This window comes from Lygodium microphyllum, chromosome 16 (assembly GCF_053477565.2).
Source record: "Lygodium microphyllum isolate KBCC chromosome 16, Lygodium_microphyllum_v1.1.10, whole genome shotgun sequence".
Lineage (NCBI taxonomy): Eukaryota > Viridiplantae > Streptophyta > Polypodiopsida > Schizaeales > Lygodiaceae > Lygodium > Lygodium microphyllum.
Window position 1 is genome coordinate 77,708,053 of NC_141150.1, and position 25,431 is coordinate 77,733,483.

A 25,431-nucleotide genomic window follows, 5' to 3' on the forward strand; every position below is an offset into this window, starting at 1 on the left:
TGGGCCACCATTATGGTTCTGTAGTTACCTAGATCTAGGTGTTCTCTAGACTTGTGGATGGGCACAATGGTATGCATTGTCCACTCATCTAGGAAACCCTCTACTAGAGTCCTATTAAACATAAAAGCAAGGACAAAAGCCAAAATGTCAATTACATAAATGAAGTGCTCACCCTATATGCCTATGTGATCCTTCGAACGTCCATGCTATAGACACTTGATCCCTCTCCTCAACATATCATGTCTAAAAAGTGGATGTGGTAGGGCGGGGCTTTGTGGGGTGGGGAATTGGTGGCTAGTGCAGTACATCATATAGTCCTCTACATATGAGTGACATATCTCTGGGTCACTAATGGGTGTGAAGTGATGTGGCTCTTGCAATCTGCACCATGCCATGTGGCTACATTTTTGCTTGTAAATAAATGGTTGGGATGAAGCATTGGTTCTACTTCTTTTGATTCCATCATGGGTTCTTGAGGTAGCAAGAGAATAGAAAAGGTAGCTTGAAGGTTATCAAGGGAGCTACACTTGATCCGCAAAGCCATTGGAGCTCCTCTTACTAAAATATACTTCAATGAGAGAGATAGAATGTAATGAGCCTATTATAACCACCTCTTGAGCCTTCTTATTGACTTTCTTGCATTTATGGGGTTCAATAGGAAGATCATGGTCAATTCAAAGCTAAAATATGAGATCCCTATGTAAGATGTAGCTAAAGCTATAGACACTTGAAATAATAAACATCCAACTTGGCCCTATTTTATTGAGCACTTGTGGACACCAATGTTTTGATTGTGCTTTTGGGACCAAAACAATAGCACTTGTATTCTTTCCTATTTTTGGGAATAGTAGGTTGTTATAGCTTAAAAGAGATTGCATGATTCACTACTCTCCCTTAAGATGGGCATCCAATTTGGGCCACACATAGAGATAGTTTAGGAAGGCTTGAAATCAGAGTTGACAAGATTCATTTTCATTTCCATTTGCTTAATAAAAGTGTAAAAAATGACCACAATCTAGTCTAAAGCTATGGTAGTCATTCCAACCATTTCGTTGCTTTTCACATATTGTAAAGAAAATCATGGTTTATTTCCAATGCCTTCCACTTCCTTGCATTCTTCTATTGGGAGTTTTTTTTTTTCATTCATTGGCTTTTCGTGATATTTGTTTCTTGGTCATAGAGAATTTCCAATGTCTTGCTCTTTCTTGCATTCTCCTACTGGAAGTTTTCTTCACTCACTTGCATTGTATGAACTCAACCCCTTATTATGTTCCACTTGAATGAATATCGGCAATCTTTCCACTCATTAATTTAATCACACTTCTCACTTCCCTTTATGTTCTCACTATTTGCATGGATTCTATCACACATAGGGATGATCTAAAGCCATTTTTGAGAAGTAGGAAGCTTAAGGGCATTTAAATCTTATGCAAATCCAAAAAAATTGTATCCTCAAGGTATTTAGGGCCAAATCCCTTTATGATGCATGTTCATCTTATCTTTGAATTAGTAGACAACTTTCACATTCTCTACTTGTAACCCTTTGCACCATAGACCCTTTAACATTGTATAGGATCATTGCTACTTTGAATTTCTACTTGATTTCCTTGGCACCTTTGGTATCCTCGACAAGGGGTATTACTCAAAATGCAATTGAGTGGGGTATAGGGGAATATCTGCTTGTGGTCCAAGTGCTCAAAGCATTGCGCTGAAAATTGCATAGCCTTATTGCTAGAGTTAACATAAACAATGCTTATCTACTTTTTTTGCCCATATGCTTGTATTAAAGCCCCTATCCATACCCAAAAGAGTGAATGTAGAGAGTAATAGCCCATATTCTTTTCAAGCCCCTTTTGGAACCTAGAAGCTATCTATATAATATTTTATTGTTATGTTCCACCTTGTGGACTAGACATGCATAATAGGCATCAACTACATCGAGTAGGATATGTTGTTTGTGTTGCCCAAGAAACATCCTATAGACATCCTATAGTACACTAAAGGTATTCCTAGGTTGATTTGAATTGATTTCTGCCTCTCATGCTCAACATCTTGTGACCCCAATTGCTCCATCTAGCTACAAATATTGCTTTCTAGGCCATTAGATTGTTTTTGCATGTCATTTCGTCATCTAACATCACTTTGATGATCTAAGAGCTTAAGATACTAATTTTCAACTTTCCTCAGGTCACAATGTCCTTTTCTTCAAGTTTCTCTACTTTTGAGAGGCCTATACAATGCGACTTGGCACTATACCTTGCATTCCACCTTGGATATGCATAAGGACCTTTGGGACCTTGCTGTCCTTGATATTCAAACTCCCATTAAGCACTTGATGGACAACCATCAAGGTATTGCATGCCAAGTACATGCATAAGCATTGACTAGAAAGCCTTCTTAGCTCCTAAGAAGATCCCTCAAGGTACGACTACCGGTACGACTAGGTAGTCATACCTTCAGGGCTAATTATTATTAAGTATACTACCTTGGCTAAGCTTTGCTACTTTGATGAGTCTTGACTCATCATATCCATTGCTTTGAAGATGGTACCTTGTCAAAAATGGCACTGTATCTTATCCAGAACAAACATCCTACATCCCATTTTTGCAAAATGCCAGTCATGTTACATGTACTTGGAAGTTTGCCGCATAATCCACTTTTATTTAAGACAACATGTTCTCCTTATCTTGCACATATATTGTTCTTCTCATCAACTTGTAACACTTTATTACTCTCATCTTCTTTAGGAACAACCATATCCAATCATTTCTCTTTAGACTTAGCCCAATGATTTCCATGCGAGTCGCATTTGCTTTGATGATAGAAGATTTAGTAGCAGGTAAGGCTTTAAAACACTTTTTAGCCTCAATTTAGCCCAATCCCTAACATAGTGTTGTGAACCAATCTATGATTAAAAAGCCAATCTTGAACATAATGTTGTGAACCTTTACATAGGTAGGAAGCATTAGGGAAGGATGCAAGTGACAACCTTAGTGAGATGATTTCAGTACCATTATCATCATCTAGTTCTAGTACAATAATTACTTATTTAGTTCAATCCCAAATAATGCATGCCTCTTCTCTAAACAAGTCACTCCTTTCTTGCTATTAGAAACATAGAGAATGGCATTGATATTCTTATAAGGGTATACATGTGTTCACAATATGAATAAATGCATAGTGGGACATTACATCGTTGTTTTTAAGAAGAGCTCCCAAGACTACTTTGATTTCCAAAAGCAAGGCCCAACTTTTTCTCTCTCAAGTTTTTATGTAAAAAGAAAAAGAAAGCCCATGTAAAAAAAGCCATCTCAAGCTAAAATAAATCATCATTAAGCTGAGTTAATTAATCTTTAAACACTACAAAACCACGATGAAATTTTTGATTGGCAATTCACCATGCCATTGTACTATTACAGAAGCATATGCCTTATCAAGCATTGGTAAAACAACCTAGCATAATTCCCTTCAATTACTTCCAGAGGACGTGGTGAACAATGTGTGAACTGATAGATGACATTATATTGCATGGTGCAATGGCATTGTGAATCGCCATCAAAAAACTTAGACCTAGTTTTATAAAGTCCAAATATGAATTAGTTTGGCTTAAAGATGATTTATTTTAGATCGCTTATTTTGCTTAAACTTTCATTTTCTATTTAAAGTAAAAACTTGAGAGAGAAAAAGTGGCCCTTGATTTCGGGAATCAAAGTAGTCTTGGGAGCTCTTCTTAGAAAAAATGAGGTAATGCTCCACTGCACACTTGTACATATTGTGAATACTTGAGTACTTATACAAGAATATGAAAGTTGTTCTCTATGATCCAGATATCAAGCAAGGAGCTACTTGTTTAAAGAAGAGGCATGCATTAACTGGGATTTAACATCTAAAGTTATTATTGTACTAGAGTTGGTATTGAAATCGTCTCATTGAGGTGTGATTTGCATCCTTCCTTAATGCTTGCTACCTACGTAAAGGTTCATCACATTATGTTAGGAATTGGCCTAATCATAAACTGGTTGGCAAGTGGAAACTTGAGGCTAAAAATGTTCTAAAGTCTTATGTGCTACTAAATCTTCTATCATCAAAGCAAATGCAAATGGCATGAAAATCCTTGGGCTAAGTTCAAAGGGAAATGGTTGGATATGGTTGCTCTGAAGAAGATAAGAATAATAAAGTTTTGTAACTTGGTGAGAAGAACAATATGTGCAGGACAAGGAGAATATGTTGTCTTAATAAATAGAAGGAGAGTAATGATAAACAAGGCTAAGGGCATAGATAAATTTGCTTCTAAGTATATGGTTTAATATGGAGTGCATGCATTCATGCATTGTGAGTACTAGCTAGTCTATCTGGCAATGCGTATTGCATGGTTTGCAAAATTGCAAAGCTCATGAGGCTTTGCTTCATTCACTTTGTGCTTTTGTGAGCCACATGACTGCTTCCCTTTGCTCATAAAAGGAGAAATTGCATGCTTCATATGCAAAGTGCAAGGTGCTTTGTATCTAATGTGTGAAATGTCAAGAATATTGTCAATCTACATGCAAAAATGCATTCATTTGTGAGATGATGAGCATGTGAAGAGTCCCCCCCTCCCCCCCCCCTCTCTCTCTCTCTCTCTCTCTCTCTCTGTGCATTATAGTACTATTTGTGCACCTCTATTTATGGATGTTAAAATTACAAAGCAATGATTTTAATGCGAGCAAAATAATTTACTTATTTTTCATTGTTATTGACCTTATAAAACATTAGATGTTACTCAAATATGTCCTCCATAACCCTAGAACACATTAGATATATGCCTACTTGCTACAAAATGTTTTCAAATGCATGGAGCTTAACAAAACATGGAGTAATATCAAGTGCCGTAAGAACAATACACAATCCCCACCATTAAAAGATATGTTTTTTGACCCAAAAGAATCTTACCTTCTAATGATTCACACTGAAACATAGAGATGACATTGTACACATGATACACGTGCAATGAAATGCAAAATCATATAAAGTTAAGAGGTGATGATCCACACTTTTTAATGCTTCAAATTTATTATTTTATAACTATTATATTTTTCAAAAGGTGTTAAGATGACACACCCTTTAAGGACATATGACAAGATTAATACAAAAAAAAGTATATGTGAAACGTGATTGAATCAGAATCATGAGAAGCTGAATGTCTCAATTAAAGCATTACCATACAAGCAACCTGAGGCTAAGTGCAAGAAAAGCAATATGACCAATGCACAATTTAACAAAGGTCATTTGAAGAAGCCATTTGTTTCACAAATATGCTTATTAGTAAGCATTTGAAGATCCCATGGCTAGCCTTCAATGCACACTACATGTATTAGAGAGAGAGAGAGAGAGAGAGAGAGAGAGAGAGAGAGAGAGAGAGAGAGAGAGAGAGAGAGAGAGAGAGAGAGAGAGAGAGAGAGAGAGAGAGAGAGAGAGAGAGAGAGAGAGAGAGAGAGAGAGAGAGAGAGAGAGAGAGAGAGAGAGAGAGAGAGAGAGAGAGAGAGAGAGAGAGAGAGAGAGAGAGAGAGTGTGTGTGTGTGTGTGTGTACTTCATGCACCCGACTAGGGAGAGAGGGGGGGGGAGGAGCTTTGAATGCAACATGATTATATTTTCAAGAGATAAATAATATGTTATAATTTGAGAAAAGGAAAAAGAGGTTAGTGAACATTGTGTCGATACCACATAGGATCAATGTTAGGTTTGGTAGATTTGTTAATTTAAATATAATGAAAGGGAAAAAGAGATTTGGGAACATTGTGTGCTTATCACATAGGATCAATATTAAGTTTGGTAGATTTGTCAATTATAATGCAATATAGATAGTATAGATCAGTGTGAGGTGATACTAATTCCATTTTTTAAGTATTTATGTATTCTATACCAATGGGATGTAGGATGCTTGTTTTATGTAAAATGCAATGCCATTGTTGAGTTTGTCATGCCAATAGGCTAATCTCTTCATCTGGAGCTTTTGCCTTTTAAGAAACGTGGAGAGAAGAGCAAACTTTTTTTTGCAAGCATTAAAAAATGATTGGATGGTTGGGCTAGAGAGGAAATGTGTGAAGTGGAAAATGATGAATCGTAACCCACCAAGCTAGTCTTTTTTAAGAACCAGCATAGTTTCCTTTAATTACTTCTAGAGTACATGGTGAACAATGTGTGAATTGAATGGCGATTCACCATGCCATTGTACTCCTCTAGAAGCACATGCACTATCGAGCATTGCTAATAAAGAACCTTCGTAACCAAGATTATATGTTGTAAACATGTACATATGTGCCTTGTTGAAAAAGGATTAAAAAAGAGGTGGTAGCAAACAACTTGAAGGGCTTGTTGGTTTAGGCCAACATTGTGTAGGTGTATTCGAGTCAGAGTTCAAATCCCATGGATGGACTAGTAGTCCTTTGTGTCACCCATACTAGGCGTTCCGCGCCTAGACTCGCCCCGCGCCGAGGTGGGCGCGATTTTTGCGGGGGGATGGGTGCTTGAAGCGTGGCACCCGCCCCCACCTCTCCTTAACTGATAGTATAGATGGGGGTTTTCATGGTATCCTAAAGCTTAAAGGTCTATAGCAATATAAAATAAATAAAAGAGAGCTTCTAAAACAATATGAAATCTTTACCAACCTCATCCAAACCATGCTGCACAGCTCCATTGCAGGGCGAATCATTGCAGGGATGAAAGTAAGAAACAGCTTCTCTCTCTCTCTCTCTCTCTCTCTCGCATGCAACCTGAGCTGCCATCCGCGCGAATCCTCTTTCATTTCAGTCGTTTGGAGTGATCAATCATGTGGCAATCATTGAGGTTGGGGGGCTGGAGGAGGAGGAGGAGGGGGCGCCGTGACGAATGCCTCGCAGATGGCATAGTCGGATTATGGAGGGGATTCTCACCGCAGCCGCAAACGGCCGTAGCTGCTTATCATCGTGACCCCTCTCCATCGCTCTCAGAGGACGTCCAGGAGTCCGGCACTCCCTGGGTGCGCACAGTCCAGAGGTTAGGCCAATCTCCTTTCATAGCTTCCCAGCCCATTTTTGTGCTTCTTGCCTGTTGAAATAGCTCCATCTGTAGCTATTGTGGTAGAAGTCTCTTCATGCAATTTTCATTCCGTACCATGAGATACACTCTATCTATGCTAGTACTGAGTTTGTTGGAAAAAGACCCTACTTGGTTTATATCATGTTCCACCAACAGAATTGATTTTTCAGAGTGGACTCTGTAAGGCTCTTGATCTCGGAATGACATGGCTCACAGCTCTCAGTCTTCTGAATCAGTAGCTTCCAATTCAAATGATTGGATCACGCAATGATTTCGTGCACTGATCAGCTCCATATACTGATTGCCCCCTTGACTGCATACAGATGTTGAGAAGACAATTAAAGAGGCAAAGAGACAGGAAGTTATCAGGTTTTTCTGACCAATTTTAGATTTTTGGCACAGTGGATGTACAATAAGGCGTGAACTATATATCAAAACGATGCATTTCTTTGTTTACATCAATAAGAAAAGCCTAAATAGTTGGAGAAATGTGGGAGTTCTCTGCTCCCCCAAGAAAATCACCTCTAAAAGGGAGAGGCTACTTCTTTTAAAGAAATGGTGAAGTTAGAACCTACGGATGCCGATGCAATAGGAGCAATGAGGGAAATGGGGAGGGGGGATAGAGGTAGAAGTATTGATATCTACAGAGGGCCTATGAGGGACAAAATCTGTACCACCCCACCACTGCCCCCCCATCTAGCTAGCCCAGTAGTATGAGGTCGATGGCTTTTTGTTGGGTCATTCCTCATGGTTGTTAGTTATTACTCCATGGCGTTGCAAATCTATTATCTCAAAATCAATGATTATCATTTGGCCGTAGGAGGTTGATGCCCTTGCTGACTGGGTTGAATCCCTGTTGAAGAAGCAATGGAATCTTATTCAACTGATACTGTATGGCAAGGTCCATGAATTTTCAAAAGGACTTCATCGAGCACATGCTAAAGCATGCTAACATTGAGGCAAATACTGAATGGTTTGACAAGGAATTGAAGGAAGAATGGCTGAAACTGAGAAAGGGTAGGACTAATGGCTGATGCCAACAACTGTTCTGTACAGTTTTGGTAATGAGAATTATGTATCTGATGCAAAATACAAATATGGAAACTCTGGGGACCAGAGCTGAGCTGGACAAGCTGTAGACAACCAAAAATGCATCTGTTCAGGGGCTGAGAAGGGTTTTCTGAATGTGAACTGGTGGTGCTGCAAAAAACACAACAGCCTTGTGGTCTGTGCCACCTTTGGAAGCTGAAATATGGGCCTATTGTTTGAAGAGCAGGAAAACTGCTGAGGTTGATGCATGGGCTGCCTTGATTCCGGAAGGGGAGGGGAAGCACTAGGGGCGGCACTGATCTGCTGAGAACTGGCTTTTGATCCAATTATGACCTGTTGCCCACGTGGCAGGGAATGCAAACCTGCAAAGGAACACATGCTGAAATGTGAAACACTAAGGCCAATAGATGTAAGAGCATTGGAAGAAGGCAAAATGTTGATGTCGTGTGAAAGACTGGAGACTGACCTTATGATTGGCAACTGAGGACCGATAATTATTTATAATAGCAAAACTCTTGAATACTTTTCACAGTAGGCCAAATATTACAGCAATAAGTATAAGGTTGACTTAATCATTCAAACTCACACACCTGAGATAATACACACACCTGAATGCCCATTGGTCTAGAGTAATACTTTTTCCCCCCTCCTTGCTTTTTGAGATTGTTGCTAGCACCTCCATAAAAACCTACAAGAGTTTGTGTTTCCTTGAGTAGGCCTTCTGATGGAGTCTATCAGCCCTTTTAGGTACAGAGGTTAGTACAATAAAATCGCTTTTCAGTATGTAAAGCAATACCTGGAGTTTTGTGTACTTGATTGGATTTATGTTAAAAAAGAATAATTCATGCAGTGGTTTCAAAGTTTCTGATCATGATATATTTGCCAAATTTGGATATTTATCTAAATTGACATGCAGTTTCAATTGTGTTTATTTTCTGTTCACAGTGGCATTGACCTTTTACGGAATCCAAAATACAACAAGGGAATGGCATTCACCAAATCTGAACGCGATAGAAATCATTTACATGGTTTGCTTCCACCAGCATTCATGAGCCAAGAATTGCAGGTCTTATAAACTTCTATTTGTCAATAGTAAGCTTAGTATATTTACAAGCTCAAAGCTACTATATGACTTGTGTTTGTGTATGCATGTATGTGAGTATTCAATAAATTGTTGATGTTTAGAAAAGTAAGAAGTATTACACATCCCGAGTATTCCTGGATAATCTTCAAGCTGTCATAAATTTGGGCACATTCACTATAGAATATCCTCAAGTGCTGGTACACCACCTCACACAAGTATCCTACCAAGAGAGCCGTCTCCCAACAGTGCATGTATGAATTGTCTGTCCCTACCTACAGTGAATGTATCTAATATATACGTACATGAGGATAAGGTGAAGCAAACATTTTTCTGCTTGTGTCTTATAAGAATATCAATATCTGGTCAAGAAGGGAAAGAGACGGAACACATTCCTCACAATCATTGTAAATCTCCAACTTGCTTTGTGTGAAACCTCAAATTGTTGGGAGTGTCACACTAGTACAAGGGGAAATACAACCGCAAGTAGCTTGTAATGACTCTGTGTTTAAACCGTACAACATGAATTGCAAGCACAAACAGCTCATAATGACTTTACGTGGAGATGGTACAACACCAATCACATCCACAATTGGCTTACATTAATCCACAGGTAAATGGATTGTGGTTCAATGCCTCCAGAATCAGGAGATTCATGAGTTTGCTTCCATTTGCTTCAAAGCCTTTGCTTTGAGAAAAAAATGTGGCAAGTGCATCCTTGGTATACACATCTTGTAGCTTGTCCTAGATCTTTGCAGCCGTCTCGCAAGTAGAGACGATTGTAGAAATTTCAGGCCCCACTTCATGGACCAAGGTAGAAAACTTTCTTGCATTTTGCTGCTCCTGATCCAAAATGGTCTCCATATAAAGATCAACTTGAGTGGAAGATAACTTCACATAGGCCTTTGTGGAACAAGAGGGCTTTGCCTCCTAGCCATGGGTCACCTTCCACAAGTCCTTGGCAATGTACCAAGACTTCATCACCAACTATCAATGAACATAGTTATGTCCCTTCAACTGAGAATCTAGATGAGAATGAGGAGCCCTGAGTAAACAGGCAGTGGAATGGGATCCCAAAAGGAATGAGGTTACCTTAAGTGAAGATCTGTTGCTAGAGATTGGAGTGATGAAAAAGTGGAATTCAAACAAGATAGCACTCAAATGCATGTGAACAAGTGTTAGAGAAGAGAAATAGTCTATAGAGTGTAAAGCACCCATGAACGGACTATAGAATAGCTATAACATGAAATGCATGGGGATGGAGTGCAACAAAGTCAAAAGCATGTGAGTCAAAGTAACCTAAAAGACCACAAAAAAGCCAAGTTAGCATGGATAGGCAAAGTAAACTTAGTGCCTCAAAGATCTAGCAAACCTAAAATATTTGTACCATGCTAGAATGACAAAACATAATAGTAGAACACAAATTCGATGAGCAGAGACATGAAGAACAAAACACATAAAGCACGAAGAACAAATGAGAGTAGTGGAATTGAATCCACTAGTCACTGCTGTGCAACACAACGCAAGTATAACAACTGTCATCATAGCAAGGAGGTAGCAAGAATGTAACAGCTTCTCTCCCTATTCAAGAGCAAGAATCTCATGCCCAAGGACAGCCACAATGGAAATTGGAAAGCAAAAGTACAAGCAGTCCCACACAAAGGGGAAAGGGTGTGAAGATACACTAGGGTTTGCGTGGAGAAAACACAGAATGTATGAACACAACTAAAACACAATAACTCAAACAAAGATACAAAAATACAAACAAATAAGAAAGATAACTTTGATGTGAATGAATGACTGTGTGTAAAAGAAGGAAAGAGTGTACAGGATGGTCAAAGGCAGAGCCATCGAACGGCTGATGACTCTCATCGGAGTGGTTTGAGGGAGTAGTTGGAGGGTGATGTCCACCGGAGGTGGATCTTGAGGGTTGTATCCACTAGTCAAAGCTGAGACGATGCTGAAAATGGAATCTTAGCAGGCTGGAAACCAAAATGCAACAGTCTCAATGGCTAGAACTGGTAAGCACACCAATGTACTGCCTGAAAGAGTTCTCACCCTGTCTCATGTTGTAGTATGTAACTAGGCGACAACTGCTAGAGGGTAGTTGGATGCTGGATGGCCTGTGCAGCAGCCAAATGCAGGCTTGAAACTGTCTAGGGTGCTGGACAGCAGGGCAGCCTGCTGTAGCATTAAATGCAGCAGCCTGAAGCAGCAGTAGTGAAGGTGCCAACTGAAGGAGAGGTTGTTTGACTATAGAGAAACAACCGGAGTAGACAATGTTAGCGTGCCTATGCTACTCATGTCAGTCTATTATCTGTTGGTTGTGAGCTCTTGTCAGAGTCTAACAGAGACATAGGAGCTTTGGTAGTTTAGGTGCATTTTCTTTAGTTGTCGGCTTCATGTGTGCATTCCTAGGCTAGTTTCTACTTTCCATATTTGCTTACACCTACCGAACATTGTCATTGTCATTTGGGATTTTTTTGGGGACTCTTGTATTTTTTCTAGCATTTTTCGAAGAGTGACCAGCATTTATGGCCCCTACAGGTGTAGGTCGGCCAAAATTTTTGGTCTTTTGGTTATTTATAGCCACATTCCCCACTTGGACACACACACTCTTCAATCTTCAGTCTTCTATTTGCAGGTGCACACTCTGATAGTCACACTCCTTGGTTGGTGCTACTATTGTCATCAGCCTAATCTAGTGCCCTCATTGATGCTTTGGGTTGCGTGTAGGGACTGATCAGTCCATCCCCATTGTATTAGCATTCTTCTTCAATCAGTGTAGTATTCTTCCTTCATTTTCTGCTTCCTCTCTCTTTCTCTCTCTCCCCCCTCTTTCTTTGCTTCTCTCTATGTTCATGTTTCTCTTCTGTTGCATACTCTCACATGGTATCATCGCCTAAGTGAGGATACAATTTGGTGATTTCTTGCAGAAGAGCAGGTTTTCATTGCAAAAGAGCAGCCCAGATTTATTAAACGCAGATTTTCAGCCTGCTTTTGTTGCATTCATGGCCTGTACAGGTGGTCTAATGCGTGTTTGACCTTCTTGGCAGCTAGGTGACTTCTCCAGGAGGCTTGGTGACACCCATCGACAGCATCCAGGACCCATCGACAACATCTAGGTATTAGGCGGTCCCTATTTCCTGTGTTTTGCTGAAAATGCAAATTCTCAGCGGTTGTAGTAGGTGATTGCTTTCTGGCATAGGTGATAGCTTCCTGGTGCAAGCGACCTCCTTCTAGTGGTAGGCTACATCTTTTCCCTAATAGATGACACATCTATAGTCTGTGTAGTTGACTTCCTTCTGTCTCCCACGCTATCTTCATCAAAACATAGCTTTCTAGGTGATTGCAGGATTGGAGATGTCTTACCAATTCATGAGCTTTGATGACTTAGAGGAGGACCTTCTTTCTAGACACTCCTTTGAGTGGAGACATGATTATAGTTGGCGAGTGGAGTCCTTTGTTCGCACTTGTTGCCCTTCTAGTCATTTATTATAGAAGGCTCTGTCCAAAGTGAAGATGCCGTCCATGATACCCTCGATGCAGGTGCCTATCTTACCTTCATTACCCAAAGAATACAAACTTGATGGCTTGAACTATTTGTCATGGTCGTGCAAGGTGGAGTGCATACTCTGGAGATGGGACTTCTATGGACCGAGTAGCCTTGTGGGATTGGCTCAACTCTCAAGCCCTATCCTTTCTCTTTATGAGTTTGGAGGATTTTGTCATTGTGCATGTTCGCATGCTGACGACTGTGGTGGAAGTGTGGAAGAAGCTTGCGTCTTTATATCAACACAAGACATTTGCCCACAAGATTTCCCTTGAGAAAAAGTCGTGGATGCTCAGCCTTGATGATTCCTCTTCTATGAAGGAGTACATTATGAAGATGGAGGACATGAGAGGTGAGCTTGCCTCTCTTGGTCGGATGATAACCTTTGAAGACATGGCTATGATCCTTTTGACTTCGCTGCCATCTCCTTGGTTCGATGTCTTCTACACCAGCCTTATCACGTTGTTGGGGCTAGGTTTCGGCTTCATCAAGGTATTTGCTGTGGGTATAGGTGGAGGGAAGAAGAAGGTGTAGGCCAAGGACAAGAAGTAGGGGAACAAGAAGGATGAGAAGGAGAAGAAGCCCAAGTATCCACATTGTGGGAAGGGCACTCATCTATTTCGTAGCACAAGTACATTTTCAAGGTTCTCTTGGAGTTTGGTATGGCCGACTGTCAGCCTATTTCTTGCCCCATGGACCCAGAGTCCAAGCTTTTGGCAGCTAGAGCTCCCCTTACAGATGCCACCCATTATAGGTGTCTTGTTGGCTCCCTCATCTGGCTTTTGTTGTGGCATTGTTGTCTTCTTTCATGAAGACTCCCATTCAGGAGAATTGGATAGCGGTCTTATGCGTTTTTTTGTTATTTATAGGAGACTCAATCCTACGCTTAATACGCCTTGTCAAGCCCAAAATTCGAACCAAAAAGGGATTGCAAGCATAACTCACCCCATAATACCCTGAGGCATTCCATCCCAAAGCAGCGAGACATTGGGCCAAGGGTGCATGCTAGCTCCAAGGACCTACTGAGATTACAGAGGCCATGGTTACCTTATCTTGGGAGCAAAAAGGGTCACCCTAGTGAGGCCAAGGCATCCAACAAAGGGTGCTCATCAGCTACCTAGTGGCCTACGAGGACTTGCAAAGGCGATGAAACCACTTTGAATCTTTTCTTTTTGTTTGTGGGAGTAACTGTGCCCATGGGGTAAAATAAAGGGAAAGTTAGATCCAACATCATAGAAGAGTAGTCTAGCCCAACCACCTATCTAGGGTTTTAGTGATGAGGTAAAGGGGCGAAAAAGTATGCTAGTGTGGTGGTGATAGAACTGGTGATGGAGATAGCTAAGGATCCACTTATGGGTGCTCTGCACAATGAGATGCATAGATGAATGCTACTTGATGAGAATGCACATGTAGGTAATAGAGCCACAGAGGGAGACCACTTAGGATCTGCTTAGGGGTGCTCTACACTATGAGATGCATGGTTGAATGCTACATGATGAGAATGTGCATGCAACAAGGTGCTACTTGGATAGCGTTCCCCGTGGGGAAATTATTCACTTGCCCAAGTGCCATTTTGCAAAGATGATGATCATGCAATGCAAAGGGTGAGTATACAAGGAAGGGAGGTTCATTGAAGACAAATGCCAAAACCTATAGGTACTATAAAGAAATGCCCTAACATAGAATGGTTTAGCAACACACGTACACTTGCACACACTCATAGTGAACAAGTGAGCAGTAAGAGAGGAGTGCTAGAAGGTCACATCTACTATGTGAGAATGAATGAAAGTATAGTTCCTAAGGTACTAAGTACCACACCCACTGATGGGTGTGCACATAGGGAAAAAACTCTTCTCTAGCTAGAAGGTTAAAAGTGCCCGTGAGATAAGGGAGTGTTCACACTTGAACTTAGGAGGAACGCGATAATTGTAACAAACCCCCCTCGAGTGAAAGATGTGAACGTATACAGGGAATATGTAGATCAATCCCCAAACAATATCAAGCCAAGAGCCTTGCGAAAGGCTTGTAACTTCTCTCTAGAGAGAGCTTTTTGTAAATACATTTGCTAAGTTGTTGTGTGTAAGGACATAAACCAAGTCAATCCCCCATGCACAGAGCCCCTCTTTGACATAATGATAATGCACCTCAATGTGCTTAGTGCGAGCATGAAAAGCTAGATTCCTCGCAACTGCCATGGCACTCTAACTGTTAGTGTAGATAGGAGTTGGTGACTGCTGTCCCACAATAAGATTGACCAAAACATATATGAGCCATGCACTTAGATCAACCAAAGGTGTTTGAGCCATACACATTCCAATGTAGCTGTAAATGTTGCCTTGTATATAGCTTCACAACTAGATGTGGCCACTATAGACTGCTTCTTGCTCAACCAAGAAATGCATGAATCACCAAACATGAAACAATTGCCACTGCTGGACACCCTTGTGTCAAAACGACCAGCCCAATCACTGTTTGTAAATGCATGTAAGCAAAGAGTAGTGCCTTTAGGATAGAAAAGGCCTGATGTTTGAGGGCCTTGTAAAAAATAACAGGTATGCTTTGATACCATGTCAAAAATATAGGTATGCTCTGATACCATGTTAAAATAAGGGATAGTGTGGAGAGAATAGGTTTTGCAAGGAGTAACACAGAGTGTGTACGGCAAACACTAAGAGAGAAGAGAAACTTAGAAACACAAGAAAAACACGGTGATGATGCACTGAATCCATAGTTGCATTCGTAGTATGTATGGACTAGTTCGTTCCGTACGATTGGTACCGTACCATACGGTACGTATCCATACCCATTTGTACCAAAAAACAAGCTATTTTTGGCCTATGAAGATTAAACTACACAATATCTTTTAACTCCTAAACCTTATGTTTATTATCATAATTTCAAGTCTCTCTCACTTTCTTTCTCTCCCAACTTCCAAGATGAGTATGCAATTCCAAGAGCATACCTTTTGTACTTAACAATCCTAATTGAATCATGCTATGAGAAGAAAAGCTAATATAGCGGAGCCAAAGCTCAAAAGATATTTGCACTATCCTGTTTGAATCAAGTGGCAGTACTCGTGGGAAATCTACACAATGGAGGGACCGAAATGCAGTCCTCTAGGGAGTGGGCTATCGAAGTAATCACTCGAAGGTGAAGAATAGCTGTCAAGGGAGCGAACTGTAGTCCTTTGATGCCGTCGGAGATGTGGAAGATGATCGCCAAATGTTGATGGAGTGAACGGCAGTCCTCTAATGCCAGCGAGAGAACTTGGCAGCAAAATGCAAATCCCTGAGTGTTGGAGCTGTCAAACGCGGGGAGAGCAGCCCAAATGTTAACGTTAGGTGGATAGTGATGCCGTTGAATGATGGAAGACGAGCCGGGCTGTAATAACGCAGGTCCCAACATCTGTGACAAACAAGTGATGCGAGGTGATGGAGGAGAAGCCAGGCTGCAAAAACGTAGGTCCTAGCAGCCCGTGTGATAGACAAGTGATGCCAGGTGATGGAGGAGGAGCTAGGCTACAAAAACATAGGTCCCAACAGCCCCTGTGATAGACAAGTGATGCCAGGTGATGGAGGAGGATCCATGCTGCAAAAACGCAAGGCCCAAGAGCCCCTATGATAGAGGAATGATGAAATCTCTGATGCTCAATGATGTAGACTATTGCCAAAGGCCAGGATGCTAACGTCAAGCTGGAGATGATGACATGAGGCAAAGAGAAGATCTCCACATTGAAAAACGCAGGTGAAGGTGGAGCTTGATGGAAAAGGGTGGTGACACCAAGTAGATGATGGTGTGCTAGGTGGAAGATGCCCCAAATGCAAGGCCTAATGATGGAACAAGGTGCCTGAAGTAGAAGAGGAAGGGTGAAGGCATCTACGAGCCACAAACCGCAATGTTCTCTTGAAGGGGTGCGAGGGCAGTGGAAGGGGCTGGTGAGAGAAGGGAAGTGGTGGTGATCGAAGATGGTGAAGAATGACTGAAGAGAAAGTGATGGTTAGTAAAGAACGAATGAAGTGATTGCCTATTTATAGGCATAAGTTGTCTAGGGTGGCGCACCAATGTGCGAGCTCCCATTGAAAAAGTGGCCAAAATGTGGAGACTAGCTCTTTTTGGGGACGTCAGTGCGAAACCCTTAATGAAGTATGTGAAGTGAAGAAGTGGTTTCTCAACAGGCCGACCATTGATTAGTTGGCATGACATTAGGGTTTGTCATTTGGCTTCCATTATTTGGTGGAGCCATTTGGCTAGCCATCGGCATAGCAACATTAAGAGGAGCCGGCAGCATGGGCACATTTTGCATTATGCTTCCTCTTCCATTCGAATTGGTCGTAGGTGTACTGGTCGCACCTTGACTATAAGTTGGGGCGATTTAGATGGGTTGGAGATGTGGACCACAAACTATTGCTTTACCTTGGGTGCAAGTGTTGTTTTGTGGAGCGGTAAGAAGCAACCCATGGTTGCCTTATCTTCGGCTGAGGTAGAGTATCGAGTGGTGTCTTCTACCACATGTGAGACAGTTGTGGTTCGGAGGTTGTTGGAGGAGCTTGGCTGCTGCTGGCTACACTTCATTGCGCAATGCAAGTTGCATTGCCTTACCTTGGAACCCAGTATTTGATGCTAGGATGAAGCACATTGAGATCCAGTACCATTTCATTCGGGAGAAGCTTTTGAATGAGACTATTGATGTGGTTTACTGCAAGGCAGAGGAAAACCCAGCTGATTTGCTCAGGGGTGTTAGAGATATAGTCATCCCCTAGACATGGATGTGTCCATGCATTTGAGAGCAGTTTGTCAGAGTTTGTGTGCTGCAGTACAGTCGTTGCATTTATTATAGGATGCCACATCAGCAGTCAGCAGTTGGCCATGTCAGCAGGCTGCCACATCAGCAGTCAGCCATGTCAGCAGGTTGCCACGTGTCAACAGTCGGACAGTTTTCCTGTAGTCTGCCAAATCTGGCATAGGTCAGCCAGATTTGACAGGCCGACTGCTATTTTGGCTGGCCCCTATTTTCTGCTATATATAGCAGATTTCCAGCACACTTTTAGTTATATTCTGATCGCAGATTTCAGGCTCAGTTTGGGGCAGAGATCGTGCTAACTGCTGCAGACTTCAAGATGTACAGCAGGGTGACATCATCAAGGTGGAGATACGCAGACATATGAACTGCACCTGTGTACATATCTGTATTCCTTATTCAGCATTCTTCATATTGCAGATCTGCATTATCTTCTCTCTCTCTCTCTCTCTCTCTCTCCATGTTCACTCTGTCTCTCAGTCTTGGTCATACGCTTCCGCACCACTGCACTCTGACATGCTTCAGCCACCTGCCATCTCAATTCAGCCATCTCTGCGAGTTGCTCCACCAGCTCAGCCCCTTCAGCTGCTCAGTCCACCAGCAGCTCTGAACCTGCCCACAATCTGCCCTGTTTCTCATCAGGTGTACCGGCCCAACTTCTGCTGTTAATCCAGCTGGACCACCTGATGCTCTACCTCTGCCTGCATGCTGCCACCTGCCCTGCTCATCACCAGCTGTACCTGCTACTGCTGGAAAGTACAATCCCTAAGGTAATATAGTATCACACCTAAAGTTGTGTTCACACAGGGAAAAAGCCCTTCTCCAGCTAGAAGGTAAAAAGTGCCTGTGGATAAGGGAGCGTTCATACTAGAACAATGGAGGAACATGATGAGTGTAATGATTTAGGAAGATAAAAATTTTACTCCCACCCTGAAGCTGATATACAGACTAGATTGTCTGAAAATTTGGGATGGCGACTACCAAGGATACCTAGGCATCTCCATTGATATACTGTTAGCAGCAGTATTTTATCATTTACTTTTTCCTGCTGATTAGTTTGCTGATTATGTTAATGAAGTTCAGGGATTGGCAAGATGTCAGAAGTGATGGGAAGATCATTTGGCCAACTTTGGAAGATTATTTTGAACTTAAGGAATTAGTCTTCATATGGAGAGCTATCAGGTGGTTTTTCCTGTTCTTTGGGTATTGGCCATCAGAATGATTACTCCTCATACAGTTCACATTATTGCAAGTTGATTCCTTTCATGCTTTGGTTTTGCCCCATCTCTCTCATAATTGGACCAACTATAGCCTATATGACTCAGAGCCAGATTCCTGAGGCAGAACTTCGTTAACTATTCTCGATCTTTGATGTTCCTTGCAGCTATTTTAGAGTACTTCAACTGTGCTGATGCTTGTGGTGATTCTGCATAGGTGAATCAAGAAGGCGTAAAACCGATCATCAAAGCTTGAAGTACTTGAAGAGTCAAAAGATTCTGCAATGCTGAACAGGCCTAAAGCTGTTCATCAAAATGTGAAGTGTTTGAAGAGTCAAAAGATTTACAAGTGAAACATTCTTGTCTATTCAAGTTGTGTGTACTCTTGGAAAGTAAATGTCCTCCAGGACTGTTTCTCATGCACAATTTTTGATGCTTTTTACCTTCATTTGAATATCTCTGCAGAAATCCCTTTCTGATTGCTATTGGCAGGGTGAGTTGTGACCTTGACCAACAGCATCTGTATGTGTTTTCTTATTGTTTTGAGTTTTTCTGCAGACTGTTTGTCCTCTGCCTTAAGGATGATTAGCTTTGTATACTCACGTAATAAGTGACTGGTTTGATAAAAAACTGTATGCCATGGCGCCAATGATAACATTTGTTTGCTCGTATGTGCCTTGATCTTGACTGCTGTCATCCTTCATGTTGGCCTATTTACAGAAATCTGTCTGGTGGGGTAGTACATTTAGCATTATGGGACTTGCATTTCATATCTTCACATGCACCTTTGCATGTTAGTTCTGTGGGTAACGACATCAATGGTTGTGGAATATTATTTGTGATGACATAATTCACACTTTCAGTATTTGTTGATGAATTTTTGAAAGTTGGAGTTGGTTGGTTTTTGTTCCATGGTCTTTTGTTATGAGGCTGTATATCTGTCATTGAAAAAATGTGGCTGGGAAAATGCAGGTGGAACGTGTAATGTCCAATGTGAGGGGAACAGAGACAGATTTGCAGAAATACATATTTTTGATGGCTTTGCAGGTTAGGACTTCTACCAGAGAATCCATTGGGAAGGCTGCAATCCATATATGATAACTTACCGGAATCTCTGTCATATGGGCAGGTGTCCTGATTTAAGTTGCTAGTGTCTTTCTTCATTCCAAACAACTAGACATACTTTATGTAATAGGTAAAAATGCTCCAGAGAGGATTCTTTTATGAGTTAGCTTTCCTATTGCTTTTCAGGAGCGGAATGAAAAACTATTTTTCAGAGTCCTCCTAGACCATATTGAAGAGCTTCTCCCAATAGTTTACACACCAACAGTGGGAATTGTTTGCCAAAAATATGGACTTCTGTTTCGAAGGCCCAGAGGCCTGTTCATAAGCATCAGAGGCAGAGGGAATGTCATGGAGCTTTTGAAAAATTGGCCTGAGCGGCAGCTCCGTGTGATTGTTGTGACTGATGGAGAGCGTGTCTTGGGATTAGGTGACCTTGGTGTTCAGGTTAGTGTGCAGATTTGCACTGTGGGAGCTGTTGGATATATCTGGATGCTTCTCTCACCTGTGTCCTACAGGGTATGGGCATTCCAGTTGGAAAAATAACTCTTTATACTGCTTGTGGCGGTGTCCCTCCTCATGAGGTATAGTGTACTGTTCAGCAGATAATTGTTTTCGTTCAGCCATGTTTTAGAATTCCAATCAGCTTGATTCACTATACTTCAATACTTCAGTGCTTGCCAGTTATGATAGATGTAGGAACAAACAATGAAGGCCTCCTCAAAGATCCATTCTATCCTGGAATTTGCCAACGGCGAGTTGAAGAGGAGGTAACATAACAAATGTCTTTGCAGTCATGCCCCTGTTGAAGCAAATTCTTATGACTTATCATGTTATGTTTTTAATCTAGCTATACAATGAACTCATTGATGAATTCATGGATGCTGTGAAGACCCGTTATGGTGACAAGGTTCTTGTTCAGGTGACTTTCTTCTTACACTAACCGATTTTAGTAGATGTGTAAGTTGTCTTATGTACAGGATTCCAGCTTTAATTTATTTTATGCTGTGTTCTTTTTGAGCACAGAGTGCTTGGTCCTTATGATTTGATGTTATTTGTTTTCTGTATGTTCAGTTTGAGGACTTCGCAAATAAAAATGCATTTCGCTTGCTTCTCCAGTATAGGGGTACTCACCTTGTTTTCAATGGAGATATTCAGGTTGGATGTGGCAATTTTGTACAATTGGTGGTCAACAAATGATTAACATTAGCTACTAATGGCTAGTGATTGTTTGTTTTTTCTTAGGCAGTTGGAGCTGTTGCTTTAGCAGGCATCATTGCTTCTTTGCCCTTGACAGGTGGCCGAGTATCTGATCATACCTTTCTGTTCAGAGGAGCTGGTGAGGTAGGCATTTATAACCTCTCTTCTCTTAATGAGGAAAGCAGTGGTTAGCTGTCATATTTGATACCTGCATGAAGCGTGAGGCTAGGTATTTATCAATGTCAGTGTCTCTGAAAAATTTCAGTAGGCTGACTTCAACAGCTCGAGGGGGGAACAGTTCAGTATGATGCATCACTATCACTAGGAGTTAAAAAGATTGGCAAGATGACTATTAGAGAAATTTAGAAATTCAAAGGTTATGTCTTGACTTCCTGGATCCTAGGTATTCATTCAACTATGAAAACGTTTGTGGCTAAGCTGTGGTGAGTAAACCATTAAAATGTTACCTGGAAAGAAAATAGAGCCTGGACAGCAACTTTCACTTGTCGGTAATGCCTCTTACGTAAGCAGTGTTCTCAAGAGATAATATAGATAATATACAGATCTTTTGGCCATTGTTTCCATTCTAACAGTCCAGATCTGTGTTTATGGTCCAAAAATAATAGCTATATATATATATATATATATATATATATATATATATATATATATATATATATATATATATTCTTGGGTTGACTTCAGCAGGAGGGCAGACACTGATTCTTTGCATTTGATAAATCTCACTTTTCTGTTTTTCTGAGTCATCATTTGACTATGTAAAAATTCGTCTGAGGGGAGTGAGTTATGCAGTTGGATGAAAAATACAACACTCTTCAAGAACTGAACAGACAGAAACCATCATCATTTCAGCTTCTGTGGTTGGTGGGATTTCCTTGATTTTAGCTTGGCTTTTCTTTGACTGCACAATTTTGTCTCTTCCTCTACCTCCTATAACATTCCAGATTCTTCCAAATTTTTGTGTATGCACACCCTGCTTTTTCTGTGATACCTAATGCATACTTCCCATGGTATGATCATATCGTTCTCTTTGGCTACATTATTACACTTTTTTGACACAGAATCTAGTTGAAAATCCACACATCTGGACATTTTCAAGTTCGAACAAGCCACATGCATAGGAAGTTGCGAACTTTGTCAGTCAGATAGTATAATTCATGATACTATATATATGGCTTTAAACATGCTTTTCTGAATTTATATATTTGTTTTGTGCAGACTGCTACTGGTATAGCTGAGTTACTGGCTACATATATCAGCAAAGAGGTGTGTAATTTCTCTGAATGAAACTTTAGGAAAGGTTTCATGGTATTTAATTGAGAACTTTGTAGAAGAATCTGATTGTGAACTTCGAAATGTCTATTCTACTGTATTTCCTGAATTTTGTTTTATCCCATAAAGACTCAAGGAAGTGGAATAATACATCTATGTTTCTCACTTCTTGTAGGAAAGATGTGCCTTCACCTTTGACAAATGAAAAGCTCTATTGTGTATTGGGAGGCAAATTTTGGTGATTGCAAGTCTCAAACTGATTAAAAAGTAAACACCCAAAAAAGGTGTCACCAGATAGTCACATGTCAATGTTGATGTTAACTTTACTTAAATCAAGGGAATAAAATATGAGCTAATTTGAAGGGCGTGACCTTCTATACAAAGGGCATGGTGATGCACAAATCGTCCTTAGCACATTCTCTCTAATTCTCAGTCAAGGATGCTCCACATCTGTTTAGATCTTCATTACTCTGGGTTTCTACTCTTGACATATTCTTCTGATGGCCAAAATCTGAATATCTGTCTGTTAGAGCTGGACAGCTGGTCATTCCCTGGACAGGCAGGAGCAGTTGGTGCAGATGACGCATGGCAGGTCGGACAGAAGCAGGCTACACGTGGCAGCAGGTTGGACAGCACTGCTGTTAGTCGGCTGCATCGGTGCAGCTGACCTGGTCTTTTTTATGATTTCCTGCTGGCCTATTTATTGGCCCTGAGTCCAGCAGTCTTTCACAGTTGTTCTCACAGATTTCAGACTGCAGACCATGGAGACTGTCCTCGGGGCTGACGGAGATTTAGATCTTTGAGATGGAGACATACTTAGAGATTCTCTTTGCACCGGTGTATATTTTGCATCCTCACACAGCACTATTCACTGCAGATTTTGTGTGTTTCACTGGCTGTTTCTCTCTTTGTTCACTCTTTGTCTTGGTCATTTGCTTCCACATTGCTTCACTCTGACATGGTATTAGAGCGTTAAGGACTGGCCTAGGGTAGACCCATTTGAAGAGGAGATTTCAGTGCACAACATTATTCGCTGTAGTTTTTCTGTGTTTTACTTTCTCTTTCTCTCTCTCTCTCTCTCTCTCTCTCTTTTCTCTCTCTGTTCACTCTTTGTCTTGGTCATTCGCTTCCGCATTGCTTCACTCTGACATGGTATCAGAGCATTAAGGATTGACCTAGACCCATTTGAAGAGGAGATTTCAGTGGGACACAAGGCTGCGTTTTCAGCGTTCAAGTGTGAGCAAGAGGGCTGCACATTAGAACAAGGTTGAGGCGAGCGCGGGTGTGTGAGAAAGGAGAAGATTTACTGAAGTTTCTACTGGTTTTTGCTATTAGAGAAGGAAGAAGGTTGCGTTTTGGGCCTTCAATTGCAGATTTTACCTTTTCATTGCCTTCGTCGGGTGGTGGAGGAGTGGGACGAGTGGACAAGATTCCTAGTAGGCTGTATTCTCACAGTTAGAGGGGGCTGCTTTTTGTGTTTTGTGTAGGCATTGTAGGTGAATATGTCTTCTGAGGCCGAGATAGAGTTTCAAGCGATCATGTAGGTGAAGATGTGTTACATTAATGAATGTAACTTATGGGGAAACATCACGAGAGATGACCGCTGAGGGCCTTGGGCGCTTGTACGGGGTTCGGGGGGCTTAGGAAGTAAGTGGGAATGAGGCCTAAGGTAAGTGAGTTATAAATTAGTATAACTCATGAGAAATTGACAATTGGTGGGATCCGACACGCGCTTCCTCCTGCATCTTCCTTAGCATGGCTGGGAGGTATACCGGGGCGACTGGAAAATGAGAGTTCCGCAACACTGGTATCAGAGTCGTTCGTTGAATGAGAGGAGAGTTTAGGCTACTGCCAATGTAGACGTAGAGGCGGTTGGTCACAGCTCTCAGCAGCTTTTCCGATGCTCCACCAACGCATGATTGGGAGAAGCCGCAACAGGATTCCCGACAGCATGCGCCCAAAAAGCGAGCCCTCAGAAGTTGCAACTTGCTGAAAAGGCACAGCTCAAATGGGTGGAGATGCAGGGTATCGATCCCTGTACCTTTTGCATGCTAAGCGAGCGCTCTACCATCTGAGCTATACACTCGAATGACATCTGTTGGATGCGAGAAGAGTAGGAAACTACTAGTCGATTTTGTCTAGGCGGAAGAATTTTTCAACCAGCTTGCCGTGGAAGATTCCTATAGTCCTGGACACCGCACCGGTCAACAAGTTGACACTCCCTCAGGCAATTTCAGTAGGGAATTTCAAGAATTTCCAGCGTGCTGCATGCTGAAATCTGAAATTCAGCGTACCCGTCTTTGCCCCTTGCCAAGGAATTAGGGGGACGCAATACAAGGAAGTGCCCCACCTTTGTCTGCAAATTTCTTATATTTTCTTTTCAATTCGAGTGTATAGATGGAGGGGAAAGAGAGAGAAGGGGCAACGGAATGTTCTAGTTCACCCTATGGTGGATCCCCATGAAATTGAAATGCAAGAAGAACACTGGGAAGAATTTTTTGCTACACGAGAGCAATTTGATGATTTAACTGCTCGTGTGCAAGCATAGGGGGTTCAAATGGAGTTGCTAACTCAAGCACTCACTGAAATAAAATCCCAATTAGCCTTATTGTTAGAAAGGGCCGAAAGGGATAAAGGTAAAGCAGAGGCCTCAGATATTCCATCTTCATCGAAAGATGTAGATGTGACTATGCAAGACCCAAGGGAACCCCCCCAAAAGTTGAGGGATAGCCCAATGTTAAAAGACATGAAACCCGCTCAGTTTCATGGGGAGGAAAAAGATAGAAACAAAGATACTATCTTTAATTTCCTCCAAAAATGGGAGGATTTGCACAAATTAAAGAATGCTCCACCACATCTTCAAGCGCTGGAGGCCAGTTTAACCTTGGGGCAAAAGGCATATAAATGGTGGAGAACTTTAAAGGAGGTAAATAAAATACTTGAAACTTGGGCAATTTGAATCGGTCTTTTTGAAAGAATTCCTTCCTGAGAATAAAATGGAAAGAAAATGGGAAGATTGGGATTTTGTCAGACAAAAGGGAAGACCTTTGCTAACATATCTCGAGGAGTATCGTGAGATAATCCCCAAATTGGAATGAACAGATAAATTTCAAAAGACAAAAG

General features: G+C 41.3%; 1 protein-coding gene across 3 annotated transcripts in view; it reads left to right on the forward strand.

Moving 5' to 3' along the window:
* The first annotated feature begins 6,633 nt into the window (after positions 1–6,633).
* The window catches only part of LOC148023009 (NADP-dependent malic enzyme 1-like), a 42,135-nt gene continuing 23,337 nt past the window's right edge, over positions 6,634–25,431 (forward strand). The window contains exons 1-11 of one of the 3 annotated variants that reach the window (XM_087695991.1): positions 6,634–6,702; positions 6,788–7,012; positions 9,050–9,170; positions 19,726–19,800; positions 20,005–20,262; positions 20,334–20,399; positions 20,490–20,585; positions 20,666–20,737; positions 20,890–20,973; positions 21,061–21,159; positions 22,255–22,302. In XM_087695991.1, coding sequence (XP_087552117.1) covers positions 6,807–7,012; positions 9,050–9,170; positions 19,726–19,800; positions 20,005–20,262; positions 20,334–20,399; positions 20,490–20,585; positions 20,666–20,737; positions 20,890–20,973; positions 21,061–21,159; positions 22,255–22,302 — 1,125 coding nt within the window. In that variant the 5' untranslated portion in view covers positions 6,634–6,702; positions 6,788–6,806. Of the gene's footprint in view, positions 7,013–9,049; positions 9,171–19,725; positions 19,801–20,004; positions 20,263–20,333; positions 20,400–20,489; positions 20,586–20,665; positions 20,738–20,889; positions 20,974–21,060; positions 21,160–22,254; positions 22,303–25,431 lie in introns of all 3 variants that reach the window. The other 2 variants (XR_015693596.1, XM_087695990.1) reach the window with 2 other exon arrangements.